The 19931-nt window shown below is 39.4% G+C and overlaps 1 protein-coding gene across 1 annotated transcript in view; it reads left to right on the top strand.

Annotated features, from left to right (window-relative positions):
* The window catches only part of LOC124721224 (tyrosine-protein phosphatase 69D), a 459889-nt gene that overhangs the window by 357051 nt on the left and 82907 nt on the right, over positions 1–19931 (top strand). Inside the window, exon 17 of the mRNA XM_047246080.1 lies at positions 1960–2151. Within this exon, the coding sequence (XP_047102036.1) occupies positions 1960–2151 (192 nt within the window). The remainder of the gene's footprint in view (positions 1–1959; positions 2152–19931) is intronic.

The raw sequence follows: 19931 nt of genomic DNA, 5'->3' as shown, positions 1-19931 counted from the left end.
GACTGCTGCCCTGGCCAGCACATTCTCCAGATCTATCACCAACTGAAAATGTGTGGTCAATGGTGGCTGAGCAACTGGCTCATTACAATACGCCAATCACTACTCTTGAACTGTGGTATTGTGTTGAAGCTGCATGGGCAGCTGTACCTGTACACGCCATCCAAGCTCTGTTTGACTCAATGCCCAGGCGTATCAAGGCCATTATTACGGCCAGAGGTGGTTGTCCTGGGTACTGATTTCTCAGGATCTATGCACCCAAATTGCGTGAAAATGTAATCACATGTCAGTTTTAGTATAATATATTTGTCCAATGAATACTCGTTTATCATCTGCATTTCTTCTTGGTGTAGCAGTTTTGATGTCCAATAGTGTAGCATTCGGGAGGACGACGGTTCAATCCCGTCTCCGGCCATCCTGATTTAGGTTTTCCGTGATTTCCCTAAATCGCTTCAGGCAAATGCCGGGATGGTTCCTTTGAAAGGGCACGGCCGATTTCCTTCCCCATCCTTCCCTCACCCGAGCTTGCGCTCCGTCTCTAATGACCTCGTTGTCGACGGGACGTTAAACACTAATATCCTCCTCCTCCAATAGTGTAGTTTGACAGTGGGCAGATGTGATGGCCTGGAGGCTCGGCATGAGCACTTCAGAAACGGCATGACTTGTCAGGTGTTCAAGAAATGCTGTGGTGAACATCTTCAACACATGGTGAAATCAAGGTGAAACCACGTCCAGACGTCGTGGGGTTGGACAGCCACCCCTCATTACAGATGTCGGATGTCATAGGCTGGGAAGACTGGCAAAACAGGACAGGTGGTGAACTGTGGCGGAATTAACGTCAGACTGTTGGACAGAGAACAAGTGTGTCTGAACACACAGTGCACTGAACACTCCTAATGATGGGCCTCGGCAGGTGACGACCCATGTGTGTGCCAGTGTTAACACCACAATGTCAGTGGCAGTTATGGTTGAAATGGGCATGTGATCATTGGCACTGGACAGTGATGCAGTGCCAGAGTGTTGCATGTTCTGATGAATCCCGATGCCTTCTTCAGCATGCCAATGGGAGCGCACGAATCCATCTTCCAAGGGAGCAGCTCCTTGACACCTTTACTGTGGGACGGAGACAAACTAGCAGCAGCTCCGTTGTGATCTGGGGAACATTCACGTGGACATCCATGGTTCCAATGGAGCAGGTGCAAGGCACCATGATGGCCAAGGAATGTTGTACACTGGTTGCAGACCACATACACCCTTTCAAGATGATCATGTTGACCTATGGCAGTGGCATTTCACATTAAGATAATGCACCATGTTACAATGCCAGGAGCATGATGAAGTTGTTCAGGGGAGCACAGTAGTGAGTTCCAGTTGACCTGTTGGCCCTCTAACTCACCAGATGTGAATACGATCGAACACATCTGGGATGTGATTGAACATGGCATCAGAGCTCATTGTGCCCTCCCCAGAATTTAGGGGAATTAGGTGATTTGCATGTGCAGATATGGTGCCAACTCGATCCAGCGACCTACTGAGGCCTCACTGCTTCCATGCCACAACTTGTCATTGTTGTTATTGTGTCAAAGGTGGACATACTGGCTATTAGGTAGGTGATCATAATGTTCTGCTGACCAGTGTATGTAAGCTACTAAACAGCATTTCCATTTTCCACTTTGGCTATTAGTGTAATATTTATTTCAGTGGAGACTGGAAAAAGATGTGATGCATATTGATGAAGAAAAGTATGTGAAATATGAGATAGATTGATTTGTAAGATGTTTACTTATATAGATTTTAGAAAGTAACTGAAGTACTGTGCATTGCAAGTAATTTTCTTTCTCACAGTTTTCTAAAATGCACATGAACTTCTGATGTTATCAATTTTTCACTGTGCTTTATGTGTAGTTAAATAGTGTTACCAAAATTAGACAGTAATATCCTTACATTTTGTGTACATCTCAGGGCCAATGGACAACACCGTTTGTGATTTTTGGCGGATGATATGGGAACAACATTTAGAACTGATTTTGATGCTTACAAATTTGGAAGAGTATAGTAAAACAAAGTGTGCAAAATATTGGCCTGATTCAATGGATGGAGAGAAGATCTTTGGTGACATCAGTGTAGCACATGTTCATGAGAAGAGATACTCTGGTAAGTTTAAACTCTTACTTAGCATTGGTATTTTCAGTATATCAGATTTGTTTTACTGTCTCCATATGCGGTTGCAGTGTGTTTTCCACTTCTTGGATTTGACAGTGCAGTAGTTACTTTTTTTCCAATATTTCCAAGGGAATCTCCGTTACCAAAGGAGTGTCATTAATGTAAAAATAATTTCATGTTATTTCATGGTGAATGTAGTGTGTTTTATTTTGTAAATAAATCTTATCATTGTTTTATCATGCATTGCTTCAATTTCATTATTCCTTCATAGATAATATTTTTTCAGAAGTGAGAGTTGTCAGTACAAAAATAACTGAAACATAGCCTGAAAGTTAAACAAAGAAAAATTTCAGCTCAAGTTCATTACATTCTCTCAAAACAGATTTAGTCAACTTCAATCAAATGTTATCAGGGTTGCCATAAGTTCTGGAAATCAGGGAAATATCAGGGAATTTCAAACGCCTCAGGAGAATTTGAAAAAAAAATTGGGAAAAATCTCATTTTTGTCTCAGTAGATAAAATTGTTTGTTTACTGAGATGTCATGCTTCATCACTGGCTGGGTGCAGCGGAGTATGTGCGGTGCTTCCCTGCTCTCTGATTCTTACAGCTTCTCCCCTTTCCACCCATCCCCTCAGCTTGCAGTTAGTGTTGCCACTACTTGCTTCTAGCCCAGCAGCTGTGGATGAGAGGCAGGGAGGCATGAGGAGTGGTTTGTTTGGATCTGATTCTCAGAGATTGTTGATGCAGCTGCCGGAGACAATGGTCATGTGTGCACGAGTTGAGTTTGAGTGATTGTGTGAATGTGTGTGCACTCTCGTTTTCTGACAAAGGCTATGGCCAAAAATTTAGTTATGAGAGTGTGATTGTCTTTTCTACGTGTCTGTCTCGGCTCAGCGATCATCTTTATGGTGAGTTGCTACCTATCCTCATTAGTATTGATTCTCAGAGTATTTGTGCAAGTTATCTGTTGTGTGGATGATCACTGCGGTCTGATTTCATCAACATGATGTCTGTGACATGTGAATAGCTGGCCACATGAGTGGACTTCCATGGCGGGCCAAAAGCACAGGCCATTTCTGTGGGTATCTCTAATGGGTTGGACCGAGCGAGGTGGCGCAGTGGTTAGCACACTGGACTCGCATTCGGGAGGACGACAGTTCAATCCCGTCTCCGTCCATCCTGATTTAGGTTTTCCATGATTTCCCTAAATCGCTTCAGGCAAATGCCGGGATGGTTCCTTTGAAAGGGCACGGCCGATTTCCTTTCCCATCCTTCCCTCACCTGAGCTTGCGCTCCGTCTCTAATGACCTCGTTGTCGACGGGACGTTAAACACTAATATCCTCCTCCTCTAATGGGTTGGGCCTGCCGATCTGAAGTCCATAGTTTCCCAATAATGTGCGGGTGCTGCCAGTCAGATCTAGTCTCACCGATCTGCCCACAGGCTGGGTCTGTCTGTGTGTGTGGCGTAATGCAGTAGATTTTCATGATTTATCCATGGACCCAGGACTGTAGTGCTCCTTGGCAGACCAGAGGCCACAGGCGATGGATTTCAGGAATTGCGACTGTCTCACAGGAAGTACATTGTACAGTGTGGCGTTTTATAGACATTTTATTTATTCTAGTACATCTTGGCACTTCAAAAGTTGTTTATATTTTAGAAAGTACAGATGATAAGCAGAAGAAAATTGTGGCACTTGCTGGCAGTTTATATGCTCTGTACTCATGTATTTCTTGAAAGATAAGTCACACGACACCTGTAGAATAATAGACATAACACAGTTAATAATAACTGACAATAACAAACATAGTAGAACCAACATTTTGTTGGTGGTCACCTATACTGTTGGTTTACACAATTGTTCCCCATCATATACATATACATATACATTTCTTTCAAGAGGCCTACTTTTTTCTGAGGTTATTTCTGAAAGCAGTGAAGGTATTTTAAATGTCTTATGACTCCAATGAAATGTGTATTTTTGTCACCAAATGTGTTTGACTTTATTGAAATAAAATAACATCAGTGGTCTTAATGAAACATATTTACCATTTGGCTTGCTTTCTCCATCGAAAAACAGTTTATTACACAAGATGGTGATGTTAGTACTTAAGATTTTTAGTCACACATTTAGAAATACATAAGTCCTTACATTTTTTTGTCAACTTGAGATCTCAAAATTTGTCAGGGAAAAATGCTAAAACTTGTCTGCAAATCAGGGAAATGTCAGGGAATTTCATTTGGGGAAACTTGTGGAAACCCTGGTTATATTAGTGTAATAGATATCCATGATACAAAAGACAATCAGAAAAAACATCAATTTATCTACAGATGAATTTGTGTTACATACACACACCTAACAAATCAGAAAATATTGTAAGCTTAGGGGAGAGGAAAGGATTGTGGCAGCTGGGAGAGGGTTTTTTTGTGTGCGGAGGGGGGGGGAAGGGGGGGGGCTTCAGGGCAATCTGGAGTCAGGGCATGTAGAACTGTTGAGAAATAAGAGAAATATCTCTCAATTATATTGGCAAAATATGGGTTCAGGTCAATTCTGATAAGACACCTAACAGAGTAGAGAGATACAAGAGAAAGAGATGAGAGCAGGAAGAGAAGTGCAGTGTCTGAACAATAGAGTAGTGGGGATGCAGAAATGGAGGATAGTGCTACAGGGATCATTCCTACCTACTCAGTTCAAATGGGGTCATGGGGGTGTTGGTGTTGGAGGTATCCAGATGGCATGGGTTTTCATGCAGTAATTGGTGATACAGTGTGTAGCCTGTGCAGCGGTCAAGTAATTAATGTTTTGGTTAGCCACTGTTTAGTGGTAGCCATTAACATGTCCCCACGCCCGGGTTCCCGGGTTCGATTCCCGGCGGGGTCAGGGATTTTCTCTGCCTTGTGATGGCTGGGTGTTGTGTGATGTCCTTAGGTTAGTTAGGTTTAAGTAGTTCTAAGTTCTAGGGGACTGATGACCATAGATGTTAAGTCCCATAGTGCTCAGAGCCATTTGAACCATTAACATGTCTAGAGTGCCGATTAGTTGTTGAACCTAAAAAGAAACCTCCACAATTATTGTAGTATGGGTAGTATATCAGGGTGTATACGACCCGGGACAACTGGGAGAAACCCAGGAATTTTTTTCGTCCGGGAGAAAACCGGGAAAAGCACAGGAATTTTTTAGAATTCTGGGAATTTTTCAGTGTTTCAATTTTCAGTTAAAGTTTTGTAATTTTGACTGCTAAGAACTGATGTCTAACGAAGAATATTACTGTATCCCGCTGTTGCAGAATTTGACTGCAGCAGTAGAACATAAGCAAGAGAAAAAAATATAGTAAAACTTAAGTTGCAAAGGAAATGCTCCATTTACAACAAAACACACTGCACACGCAAGCGTCTCCCAACAGCAAAATGCGTTGAGGGGATTAGGACGAAAGACTATGCAGTACTTCATAACAACAAACTGCTTGGATGAGTATGGCGTCACAACTGTTTACATTAGTTTCGTTAGAACAGTTGTCAGTGGGCTCGTGCGCCTGCGCAGTTGAGTCGCGTATGAACAGTACATTCTCCTGCTTCTGGCTACTTGAAGTGTGTCTGTTGGCTGTATCGGCTGTAGCAATAAGCCGGATGGTACCCATAAAACTTTTCTAGCATGTGTTGTTTACATTTAGTGATTTTGCTGTTTCCTCTTTGTTCACAGCTCTCATGTCAAATGAAAACAAAATGGATTTCTGTGGCCGGGAGCCATCAATTGTATTAAAATATATTCACATAGTTATGGAAGGCTAAAATGCGTTATTAGTTTCAGTATTTTTATTTTATTTTATTTCTAGGTTTTTGACAGTCAAACATTAATCGCTTTGCAGAACAATGAAGTTATTTTCGTCTGTTTGCTAAAGAAATTTAGCTGTTATTAATCTTTTCCGCTGAGGCAGTCAATTTATTTGAAACAAATTGTTTCATTCTACACTATTGGTTAGTTTCAACTGTTTCCTAGATTTCAAGCACACATTTTCATCGTCTTGAATGTATGGCATTATGCTGCAATAAAGAACCAAACACGAGATAATGCAATACTGGTACTCCAAGAAAAATTTCATCCCGAAAACCACACTGAAACTCTTAATAGGTTGGGGCCTACTTCATTGTGAATCTTGACATACAAATGTGCACTTTAAGCCAAATTATGTATTTTAGGATGGTTTACAAAATTCTGAAGTTATTGGAGTATCATCTGATGTTCTGTTTCTTTTATGACGTAATGTTAGATCTCTTAATGCTTTAAACGTACAAACATATAGGCTTCCTACGTCGTCATAGCTGCGCACATGCAGTAACAACTGTTGTTTGGTGGTCAATGGCAACTGCTGAAATGATCCTGTTTCTAATAGCTTGAGGGGAAAATATTGTGAATGGTGGTTTGAAAAGCGTCACTTTCAATATAAATTTCATTTTACGCAAGATTAATTATGTTGTGTATGAGGATGTGCGATGAATTTCTTAAATCAGAGTGTCTGACTTTCATTTAAAACTTAACACTTTGAGGATCAGCCACTTAGAAGAATTTTGAGCCCAGAAGACCAGACATGTATTTCATTATTAAAAATTTTACTTGCATATTTGTGTGATGTATCGTAAATTGTAACACACGTAAGAGAAGACCAATTTATAAGTGAACACTTAGCTTTTCTGGTGACTTATTGATCTTTGAGACCAGTATTATACATGAAAGTGTAGCTTTTTTTGTAGCCACACTTGCATATTAATTTATACCATTAACTTTTCCTACTTGTGTGTTCGTACTACTTAACAGTGATGCTGTTGACTGACCACATCATGTGTTTTATGTTCTGAGTATCTGCTTTCACTGGCTGACAGGATCACGTGATATGAGCTATGATTGGCTTACAAAAACACATCACAATCTCAATTTCAAAGTTTCGGAAACTTAACGTACTGTATTTGGTGGAATTCGAATGTATACTTTTGTAATATGAAAATATGCAGCATACTTATTGCTGCACATGAAATATCCTTTATTTTTTTCTGCTCGCAGTCGTTAACTAATGTGCCAAGAGGTTCAAGCCAGTGCATAAAACCTTAACCCTTTAAAGGATTGATAAGTTTTACAGTTCTGAGGGAAAGTATACTGTCGCTTAACAGGGATTGGATTGGATTGTTTGGGGAGGAGACCAGACAGCGAGGTCATTGGTCCATCAGATTAGGTAAGGATGGAGAAGGAAGTCAGCCATGCCCTTTCAAAGGAATCATCCCGGCATTTGCCTGGAACGATTTAGAGAAATCACAGAAAACCTAAATCAGGATGGCCGGATGCGGGATTGAACCGTCGTCCTCCAGAATGAGAGTCCAGTGTGCTAGCCCCTGTGCCACCTCACTTGGTACTTAAGAGGGAAAAAGTGTATTTTCATCTGGGAGAAAGTGTATTTTATCTGTGAAATCTGGGAAAAATCCAGGAATTTATTTTTTCCTTGTCCACTATACACCCTGTGCATTATATAGCTGTTTCATATGCAAGTCTATCTTTGATGGGATAGGAAATTCCTGTAACTTGAGTGAGGAGGGGGCAGTGCATGGACATAAACACTATCTGATCAAAAGTATCCGGTCACCCAGTTAAGAACATTTTTCCACATGAGCGACTTTTCATTTGGCACCCTCCCCTACCTCCACTCCCTCTTTTCTCCCTCGTACACTTATGCCCGTTTCAGTTTTCACTGTTAATACTGATATGTACTGTACGCAAATTTTGCAGTTGGGTGCCCCTGACATCCCTCTCAGCTTGTCACCCCAAGTGGTTGTTACTAATTGTAACACATCCTGTACAGAAATCTCACAGTTGTGGCACATTTGGTGCAGGTCTCAGGTTTTCGCCGCAGGCAGCTTGTCCTTAAACCCGCACTGTGGGCACCCCAATGTAATGTAGAATTGACCACTGTATGTCATGAGTGGCAGACCCACCAGTATAAAAGTAAAAACTTTTCTAAAGCTGCCCAAGTCGACAACAGGTGATGTGCTGGTGAAGTGATACATGAAGGAACAGGCCCAGCTAAGCCAGGTCCAGGTAGACCTCATGTAGTGGCAGACAAGGACCATCTACTATTGCAGTGTGTAGTTGTAAAAAATCACATGAAATCAGCAGGAGAAATCAGTCAAGAGTTCCAAAGTGCTACCGGCAGCCCAGATACCACCATGATTGTGCATAGGGAGTTAAGAAGAGTGAAGAACAATTACCAGGCAGCTCCTCATAAGCTACACATTTCTGTAGTTAATGCTGAGGCTTGTGGTGGTATGAAGAGTGACTTCACTGGACAGTGGATGACTGGGAATGAGTTAGTTGGAGTGATGACTCATGCTATATACTGTAGCAATCCAATGGAAGGGTTTGGGTTTGGCAAATACCTGGAGAAAGTTACCTGCTGTCATCCATAGCACCAACAGTGAAGTACAGAGCAGGTGGTGTTAAGATGTGGAAGTGTTTCTTGTGGTATTATTGCATTTGAGAAAACACTAAATGCAGAAGGGTAATAACACATTCAACAGCCTTGCATACTGCGTACATTAGAGGTACAGTTCAGAGGTGATGGTTGATTATCTCAAACAATGGAAAATCAAGGATTGAATAACAATAAAATAATGAAAAGGTTGACGGTTCCTCACCATGTAGAGGAGACTTTTTTGGCCAAAAGACCTACTTTGAAAAATAGATAACACACACACACACACACACACACACACACACACACACACACACACACACACACACACACACACAGAGAGAGAGAGAGAGAGAGAGAGAGGCACACCAGCATAATGTAAGCACACACAATCAATACAGCAGCCAGAGACAGCGGGCATATGTGTGTTGATTATGCTTGCGTGAATGTGAGTATGCTTTCTATTTGCAAAGAAGGCCTTTTGGCTAAAAGCTCAAATGTATAGCAGTCTCTTTATTGTATGACTTGGCAACTTCTCTATATAGTGAGTCTATCCTCCTCATAATATTGTTGATTGTGCACCCTATCATAAAGCAAAATCTGTGAGGCAACAGTTTGTGGGCAATAACATTCCAGAAATGGACTGACCTGCCTACAGTCCCAACCTGAACCCAATGGAATGCCTTTGGGATTAATAATGTATGGGAAGTTCTGGTTGAAAATTATGAATTATTTAGGAATAAGGGAGATGACTCACCAAAAGGCAAAGCACTGTGTCATTGATAGGCTTACAAATAAAAGGAATGGAACTTGGCTAGCTTTCGGAATGGACTTCCTTTTTCTAGCTGTAAGGGGGGAGGGGGGGGGGGGAAGTGCGTGCGACCCCCCCCCCCCCCCCCCCCACACACACACACACACTCACTTTTACCTGTGTCCTACATTGTTCAGTCAACTGCCAGCCCATGGCCAGTGTACTGGGTTGAGGTGGGGGTGTGGGGTGGAAGGGGATGAGGGGATGGAGAGTGGCGGGAGGCAGGGAGGGCGTTGGTGGGAAGCATCTAGTGGCGGGACCTATCTGTGTGCTAGCTGGGTGCAGGTAGAAGGGGCAGGTCGCAGATGACTGGGCACATGATTATTTAGAATAGCAACTTCACTCTGGATTCCAATCTCAAACAACACTGCCCTCTCTGATTTCAGTTCTTGAGGAATATTGGGCTGCCATTCCTTGCAGACATTCAGATACCTCATTGAAAGCATCTGCAGCAGAGTTCAAGCCATCATAAAGGGAAAAGGTTGATACACCCCATGGTAATGTCCACTAATAGGTATCTGAATGCTATTGATCAATAAAATAGCACCCACACCCACGTGTGTGTGTGTGTGTGTGTGTGTGTGTGTGTAAAAGTGTGTAAAAAGTCATCTATATTACTAAACAATTATCTCAGGGCACGGGACCTGACCCTTTAAAAATCTAAACTGTCATCATAATCTACTCATTAAGATGTACAATCTGTTATGTAAGAGCGTGGTGGACATTACAAACAGATGGTAAAAGATACTGCCTTAGTTCTTTCACAAGCCAACAGAGGGAACTTTTGTCCTTCATGCACTGTCTATAAAAATGAGCTTGCTTGGATTTCTTGACTGAGATTCACAAGAAGAGACAGGAACATCACATTTATCAAAAATATTTGGTGCTGACTACCAAAAGTTAGTTAATTGACAGAAATGAAGACCATTTACTGTAGGAGGAGAATGATCCGAAGCACTGCAACAGGCTTTGCAGTGATTGGAAAAAGGGGAAAGGTGTGCAGGTACCAAATTGGACCTTGCAGTCACTTGACACTAATCCTACTGAAAATGTATGGCCTTACATAAAAAAGAAGTTGCAAGGAAAAAAGATCTTATCTTTGAAACACCTGTCAACAAAAATTCAATGAACTTGGATGTGTCTTCCACGTGAATATGCAGAAAACCAGGTTTCAAGCTTGCCTCGTAGCTGCCAAGTAATTAATGATGCTGCGTGTGAGTGGATGTATTACCAACCGTAATTGCATTTTTCTTTTGTTTATATATGATGTATGCATATATTTTAATTTGTTATCAAATACATTTTTCCACTAATAAACTGTACTACAGTCTTGTTTAATAGACTGTACAATGTGATGAGAGGTTCAACACCAGAAAAGTATTACGTAGATAATCTGTGTGTGTGTGTGTATGTGTGTGTGTGTGTTTGATTTCAGGCAGCGTAACTCACCATACGCAAATACCCAGATTATATTCATTCAGCATTTGAGACTCGGAGCACTTAGCAACTTCCAACAAACTTTAAGCATAATTACGAATCTTTTCAAAACTTTTTCTCACTTACATACTTAATGCTATATGTTTAACACATTAACTCATTTGTTAATTAATCAGAGGTTTGAAACTGTTTTATTCATGGGGATTCAATTCTATCAAGACTGTTTTTTACTACTTATACCTAGGTCATCCACAAGGAAATATCCTTGTGGGTGCAGGTTGTAAACAGAAGTGACATGAGTAGCAAAATATTACTTTCGGGGATGAGGGTAGGTTTTTGGGTGGCATGTCCTTCATGTCAGTTGCATGATGAGAGGTGATCAAAACTTTGATTGAGACTGTGATTGAATTTCTCAAGGCCTCCACCATAAGGAGAGCACAGGTTGCTGTATCCTGTGGTCATCCAATAAGTTGTCAGCTATCAGAGGAGCTAGGAGTGCCGAGGGGAAAGTGTGCTGACATGCTTGCAAGCTGCTGCAACTTTTTTTGGTGCAAGAGCAGTACTTCACAGTACTGATTGCTTTTTTGGTTTTGTGAGAAGAAAAGGTTCAGGAAACTTTTTCCTGGACTAGCTGGACATACTGTACTGTATCTTTCATGATGAGAATTGTAGTAAGAGAAATGAAAATATTGGAAATCTTATTTAATCCCTTGCAGCAATGAAAAACAATGAAAAGTGAATAAACACTTCTTCTTAAAATTGGAATAGGAGGAACTAGTACTAAAAAAGTGGAGTTAACACAGCTGATTTTGTGTTAAATATTAACGTGTTACTGAATTTCTAACTAATTTGTAAAGTTCTCGTACTCGTATTGCCTTTGACAATAGGTGATAAGTCAGTAGGAAAATAACAGATTTTTATCATTTGAAAGAAACAAAACAAATGAGTACAATGAAAAGAATAAGTGTTCTTAGCATTGTGCCTGTCTGCAACTCTAATGCTTACTCTGTGTTGCAAGTTGCAATCTATCCTTTCCGTATTGTTGTTGTTCTAACCTGGTCTTTCCATTGTTTTAGTTTAAACAAAACACTTTGATAGTAATGCAGTCTATAGCAGAAGAAAATTAGTTTTTTTTCCTCTGATTATGAAATATGCTTCATGGAATAAGATATTAAAAATTAAGATGTTTACACGAGACATATTTAAATTGTCTCATTCCTAAAGGGCCCTGCGTGTACCATGATTGGCAACAAACGAGTTCTGCAAAACAAAAATTTATTGATAGAGATTTATTTCACTGCTTCTCTGTGGCAAAATGAGCACCATACATAGTGACTGGCAAAGGTCATGTTGTGAATGTGTGATGTAAGAAATATGTTAAAATGTATTGGTCTTCAAATAATATCCGTAATCCACAGTCGGTGAAGGTGACATTTGATTCTGTAATTTTGTTTTGCTGTTCTTTTCCATCTTTTATTTTCTCTCTGTAATGAATATGATTTGCAGGAACAGACATTGGGTAATTTTCGTAGCTGACATAGATAAAGGTATCAGTTAAAGTAAGCAAGTTTTTGGTATTATCTTTAGTGCAGCACCACTAGCCTGAGAAGTATATTGAAATTCTGAAAAGTCTTTCATAATGACATTGTTGTATAAAACATTCTTGGACTTCTTTCCATGTCAATTCAGTGTTAAATATTGAGCTTTCTATCAACTGCAGTTGCTCCTTACTAAGGGGACAGTGGAAATCGTCGAAACCTCAAGGTTTTACCCTGAATTGACATGGCAAGAAGTGTGAGAATGTTTTATACGTATTGGAAAATATAAATGCTGCATTTAATCTGATAGTACTGGAGGATTTCCAGCTGCTCAAGCTGTAGCAACACTTTGGAACTGACTGTTTCAATTTTCGGTTTGAGTAAACTTCTATGCAATGAAAGCCATGCCTCAGTGATTTGATGAAACTGAACTGTACAGTATTATTTGAGAACCAGACTAGACCTCCCAAAATTTGTCATGAACTGTTCCCCATGTTGCAGGAGGAATGGAATGGAATGGAATGTTTGCTGATATCTTTTAGAACTTCGGAAAATCTCTTCAGTAGAGAGTAGTGTCTCTAATAATGGTAAAGAATTGACTGGTGTCATCCTGACAGTGTAACAACTTTAGAATAAATTATTTAGTAAGTGTGTCTTGTGTGGCATTAGTGATAGCATAATGTATATAACTTGTATATCATTATGGTGAATGCTCCATAATGTTTCATATCCAATTAAGAGTAAAAAAGTTAACCGTGAAAAATTGCAGTGAGATTGAAGAACCCTACACAACACTGATGCAAATGAAATGCAACATGGCAGTTTTTTATGTTTACACTAGATGTATCTTGCACAGGTACTGTTATTCAAATATACAAAAAGGATTGCGTCAACATTCTATGCCTGCCACAAGAAGACACAAAAACATTTTCTGCAAATGGCATAATTATCCATTATCTGTAGATCCACCACATAGTAATTAAACAGGTAAAAGAGAGGATTGACTTCCCTTTGGTGGTTATAACCAAATACTCAACATCCAGAGATGCACAGTGTGTCTCGTGTTTGACTCCAGGTTGAGTTGCTGTACTCCCCCTCCGCCCCCCTCTGCTCACCTCCACACAATAAATGTATGTTGTGTTGACAGCAAATACTCCGTGAATTAACATCACCCCAACTAATTACCATTTGCATGGATTGATGTCAATCATAACTGGTAAAATAGTGTTTTCCAATGAATCAGTGTTGTCTTTGGCAAATAATTGTCCATATCAGACGTCCATTTTAACCCCAAATATATCTTTGCGTCTTATACTGGATGTTCAAAAAGTCTCTCCGCAGTGCCGTATGATTGTTTGCCTGCCTGGGTTACTTCCCTTCAAGTGGACTCTCCCAACATTTCATTATGTGAAAATTTATAAGTAAAAATGAATATTCAATCGATTAATAACTTATATTTCACTGAGTTACATTTTGGTATCTTCACTGCGGCATACAGCACACGCGGCTAACAATCGTACAGCACTGCGGAGAGACTTTTTGAACACTCCATATGTTGTGCAAGTAATGAAATGATCACACCAGTCAGCTTCCATATCTTGAAGATATTATCTATGTCAACAGCAGGATAATGATTCCTCTCTTCTCTGCAAGCCTCATTCTGCCACAGTGGCCTGCCTAAATCATTTAATTCTAGCTTAGGTACTTTCAAAAAATAACTCTGTCAGAATTGTTTCCCAAGCTTTCCAATCCATGCCCTTGCTATATCTCAAGAATTTCATCATTAATGGGATGTTAAATCGTAATCTCCTGTCTTTCTGTTCTGCATACATCAACCACATTCACAAAAGAGGTGATATGGGAAAACTAGCCTCACCCCCCACCAAGAACTGAAGATGTGTTGTCGAAAAGGAAGTGGCATGAATTGCCTGAATTATTGCCCACCTCATAGACACCCTTCCACACAGGACTCAATTGGTGCTGGAATTTCAAGACCCTTGGATAATACATTTAGTGGCATACTGTTTGAAGGCCCAGAATTTCTGAATAACTATTGTGATCTTTTGAATTTGTTAGTTTTGTATTTCTTGCACCAAAGAACATAACACAGTAACACAAAAACTGCAAAAAGTACAATTCAGAATGAAACACTGCAATCATGCTACTGAATTATAGTGTGTCGACAGACTGACTGAAGTGCCAAGCCAGTATGCTGTTTGCTCCAACAATCAATTGACTGTACCTCACCATAGACAACATTTTTCCCACCTTTATAATCATAGAAACCAGCTAGCTCTGGTTTTCTTGGGTATTTTTAACCAATGTGTCCTTCACATTGATACTCAAGAAGGTGTGTAATTCCTCCAATAGCACACAGAATTAAAAGTGTTCTTTACCGGTATGAGCAATAGTGTACTTTGTGTAATGTGATTAGCTCTTGCATAATAAGGTGAGTAGCTCAAATTTCAGCTCCAAAACACTTTTTATGCTGTCAATGAGGCATTGTCTGCTTGTGTGTACTGCAGGTGTGCTCACTGGTTACCCAGTATCTTGTGTTTTTGCATAGGTAGAATTGTTTAGTTAGTGCAATTCATGATCCAAAAGATGCCAGGGCTTTTTCTTCTCTTGTTTCCAGTCATCGTAAGCAAAAGTTTTAAAACCGTAGTTTTGCACCATTCGCAGAACTAGCTGTGTATTTTGATCTGATGGTATACTTGCCTCAATGTAGTTTTTACGTCATCTTCAATCATATGGATTAATAGTACTTTAAAGTTACTGGCAGAATAAAACTGTGTGATGGACTTAGACTTGAAGCTGGAACCTGCCTTTCACAGGCAATGCTTCTTACTGATTGAGTTATGTATGAGTCACAAGCTACCCTCACATGTTAACTTTCACTGGTACCTCCCTCATAGTTTCATATTTCACACAAGTTCTCCTGCATACCTTGAGGAATTAGCAGTCCCAGAAGGAAAGTTATTGAGGAAATTGGCTTTGCAGCAGAGTGAAAAATTCATTCTTTAAATGATCCTCTAGGTTGTGGCAGAGTGAAAGATTCATTCTGATAGTATTGCTTTCTTTTGTGTTATTATTTGTTTCTAAATAGTAAAAGTCGGACGAGATCAGTATTTGTTGCATGCAGTGGCTGGGGAGAAACAGATATCTGCTTAGTCGCATTTGATAGGCTACAGGCTGCTCCGCTTGGTTGTGGCAGTGCAGCAGCTGCTGCAATGACTGTTGCATGATGGTGGTCTCAGCTGTTACCTAGAATCCTTAATTTCAAAACACCTCCCAGTATGTCTGACCTGGCTGGCTCATCCTCACTCAATAGTGGATGTGCATAGTGGCATGATTGTGTTTCTCTGACTAGAAGCCTTATGTGGGCACAGATCATATGACAATCTCCTCACACCTTAGGGGATAGATACGAGGTAGTGTTCATGCTGAGAGTACATCAGAACCAGCATGACACACTTCATTTGTTGGGGCCGGAGACGATCTTTAGATATCTTGGCAGCACATAGACATGCAGGCTATTGGGAACTTCAATATTAGTCAGGTAACATACTCCCTCTGGGAAATAGCTAGCTCAGAAAGAAGTTTACCGGTGGTCTTGACTGAGATATAGAAGGAGACTATATCGATAACTGTTGAATGCACTGGGTGTACCTAGATGCAAATAAAGATATGCCTGCTTCTGTAGTTTAAAGACCATACTTCATTCCTTTGGATGGCGCAGTACAGTGCTAAGGTCCATAATTAGTCTTAATTGATAATTAGTCCAGACAATAAAGGAAAATTAGAGGGGGAAATCATGTAGGGGCAAATTTTTGCACAGTGCCTGGAGGGAGTGTGATGAACAACATGCTACAAATCCTAACCAGTGGGATGTGAGTGTGAATGTGGGGGTGGATTTAAAGGTTACTTTTGTATGCTTTTCTCGAATAACTCAAAAACTGTGGCTTCTACTGAAAATGTGTCCCAGTACCAAATTGAACTTAAAGTTTCCTTAAAAAAGGGTCCTATTCATTTTCTTCTGTAGGACAAAGTTTTTGCATTCAGGGGATGGAAAAATTGCAGATTTTTAAAAATATTGTACAGTTTTAAACATGGCTGTTTCTCAGCAACCATTTATAATTTTCATGCATAGGAACTATATAGCCAACTGGTTGCAAATAACTGTTAGGTACATTGACCTAGGTTTTTGACACCTACTAAGGGTGCCTTCGTTGGAATGAAATTTTGAAAAACCCTATAAAATAATACATAGAAATTAAGTACGACAAAAAAACACATTAAACAAGATGTCAATTGTTGTGACGTACAAAGGCTACTTACGTAAAATTATGTTGTGAGAAAGCAGTGGTCAGAATTTAGAGCAGCTGTGTTAAAGTCAAAAATAAAAATCAAACACTTTCCAGCCTTGTCATGTATGCCCAGCTAGGAACACCATTAGACTGATTGGCCCAGTGGCTTACATTGCTGCCATGAAAACTATACAAGTTACATCATTTATTGGGTGCGGACAGTGATGTGCCCATTTGAAACATTATAACAGAAATAATTGAAAAACCGACAGTTAATTAGGACCTATTTCCTATAAAATTCATCATCTTCTCATTAAAAAATATGGATGCAAAGTTACTTTTTTCACTAACGATAATATGCAAAGAAAAGCTTATTCACAATCTCAAGTCCACAGTTGCTCCTGTACACAATTCAGGAGTGTATAAAATAACTGTCCCTGTTGTTATATAGGACAAACTGGAAGATCTTTTAGTGTCAGGTATAAAGAACATTTATTGGAAAAAAAGAGGCACTAATGTACATAATTCCACTTTTGCTGATCATCTCTTAATTTCTGGTCACAAACCAAAAAGCATTAAAAAAATTTCCATTTTACATAGAAAAAAGAATGGTCATAGACTCTACATACTCTAGAGCTAGAGTTTTTCAAACATATTCCTAAGAATGATGGCCTTGCCCTCAATGAACAGTTATAATTCGTAACAACAATTTTTTCAATGGTTTTAATACACTACTCATGGAAGTTTGATTCCTCTATTTTTTACTCTATTTTTCTGCCTCTAGTTCTGAAACATCATTTCTTCGAATCTCGTAGATGTGTACTACTATTGTTACCTTCATGTTGATATTTTTTGGATTGTACAGCTGTTTGTATAAATTTTGTGTGTTATTCTGCCCATTACGTAATAGTAATTTCTGTAAAGTGAAATAGATGGCTCTTATACTTCATCTACTTGACTACTGTGTATTTTCAAAAATACATTAAGTTCTCTTTGTAATTTGTTTTTATAATTAACTGTTATTTTTTAATTATTTCTGTTACAATGTTTAAACATTGTGTATGCGCCCCAGGACAACCGGGAAAAACCCAGAAATTTTTTTCATCTGGGGGGAAAACCATGAAAAACCCGGGAATTTTTCGGAATTCCGGGAATTTTTTATTGTTTTAGTTTTCAGTTAAATTTTTGTATTTTTCAGTGGTAAGAACTGATACTCTAATAAAGAATATCACTGTATCCAACTGCTGCAGAATAAACTGCAGCATTAAACCATAAACAAGAGAAAAAATGAAAATAAAACTTGAGTTGCAAAGAAAATGGGCAATTTACAATAACAAAACAACATGCACACACAAGCGTCTGCCAACAGCAAAATGTGTCAAAGGCCTTAGGACGAAGACTGTGCAATACTTCGTAACAATAAACTGCTTTCTGTTAGCATGACATCAGAACTCTTTACATTCAGTTCGTTTGAACAGACGCCATCGGGCTCATGCGTAAGCGCAGTGCAGTTGCATGTGAGCATTTCGTTCTCCTGCTTCTGCCTAAGCCAGATGCTAACAGGAAAAATTTTTCTGGTGCGCCTGAGCTGCCAGATTCACGCATGTGCAAAGCAGTCTGAGTTGTAGTGGTGAGGGGACTAGTCTCCACATGATCTGTCTTTAGGTTTGATTTTGCTGTTTCCTCTTTGCTTACAACTCCTATGTCAAATGAAAACAAAACAGATTTCTGTGGCCAGGAGCTATCAAGTGAATTAAAATACATTCACATAATTATGGAAGGCAAAACTATATTACTAGTTTCAGTTTTCTGATTTTATTTTATTTGCACGGTTTTAGCAGTCAAGCATTAATCGCCTTGCAGAACAGTGAAGTTATTTTTGTCAGTTTGCTAGAGAAATTTGGCTTTTATTAATCATTTCTGCTGAGGCAGTCAATTTATTTGAAATGAAGTCTTTGATTTCACAGTATTGGCTAGTTCCAGTTGTTCACTTACTTTCAAGTGCACATTTTCATCTTCTGGCATGTATGGCATTATGCCATAATAAACAACCATACATGATATAATACAGTACTGGTAATTCAAGAAAATTTACATCCTGAAAACCACATAAAAAAAACTTGATATCAGGTGGGGATTACTTCATTGTGAACCTGGACGAGCCAATGTGCACTTTAAGCCCAATTATGCATTTTAGTATGGTTTACGAAATTCCAATGCTCTTGGAGTACCCTCGGATCTCCTGTTTCTTTTATGACATAATGTAAGATCTCTTAATCTTTATACATACGAACATACGGGCTTCCTACATCATTGTAGTAGCACACGCACAATAATGCCTGTTTTCTGGCGTTCTCTGGCAACTGCTAAAACGAACCTATTTCTGACAGGTCTTGGGAAAATATTGTGAATGGCACTTTGAAAAGCATGATTTTCAAAGTAAATTTCCTTTTATGCAAGATGAATTATGCTGTGTGTGAAAATGTGGGATGAGTTTATTATTAAATCACAGAGCGTGTGACTCTTGTTCAAAACTTAACACTTTGAGGACCAGTTACTTAGAAGAATGTCAAGCCCAGAAGACCATAAATTTTTCATTATTTTAAAGTTTACTAACACACTTGTGTGATGTGTCTTAAAGTGTAACACACGCAAAAAAAGACCAATATTACATATGAAAGCTTACCTTCTCTTGTAACTTAGTAATCTTACAGTCCAACACTATATGTGAAAGCTTCTCTTGTAGCTACACCATGTATATTAATATAAACCATTAACATTTCCTCTTTGTGTGTTCGCACTACTTAACAGTGATCCTGCTATTGGCTGACTACATCATGTGTAGTATGCTGTGAATTATCTGCTGTCATCAGCTGGCGAGTTTACGTAACATGGGCTATGATTGTCACTTAACATGGAAAAACTGTATTTTCACCAGTAAAAAGAGTATTTTTTTTAACTGGGATATCTGGGGAAAACCCGTGAAATCCCCCTCCCCCCGTCCCCCGTGTCCTGTTCAAATGGGCACATGTTACTGTCTGCGCCCAATAGGCGACGCTACTTGGGTTGTTTTCGTGGCAGCAATGTAAGCCACTGGACGGATCAGTCTTATGTTTCTAGCTAGGCATACTTAACAAGGCTGGAAAGTGTTTTATTTTTATTTTTGACTTGAGCATAGTTGCTCTAAATTCTGACCATTGCTTTCTTGCAATGTAATTTTATG

This window comes from Schistocerca piceifrons, chromosome X (assembly GCF_021461385.2).
Source record: "Schistocerca piceifrons isolate TAMUIC-IGC-003096 chromosome X, iqSchPice1.1, whole genome shotgun sequence".
NCBI classification, from domain to species: Eukaryota; Metazoa; Arthropoda; class Insecta; order Orthoptera; family Acrididae; genus Schistocerca; species Schistocerca piceifrons.
The sequence above is the reverse complement of the archived record's forward strand: the minus strand, read 5'-3'. Positions and strand labels throughout refer to the sequence as shown.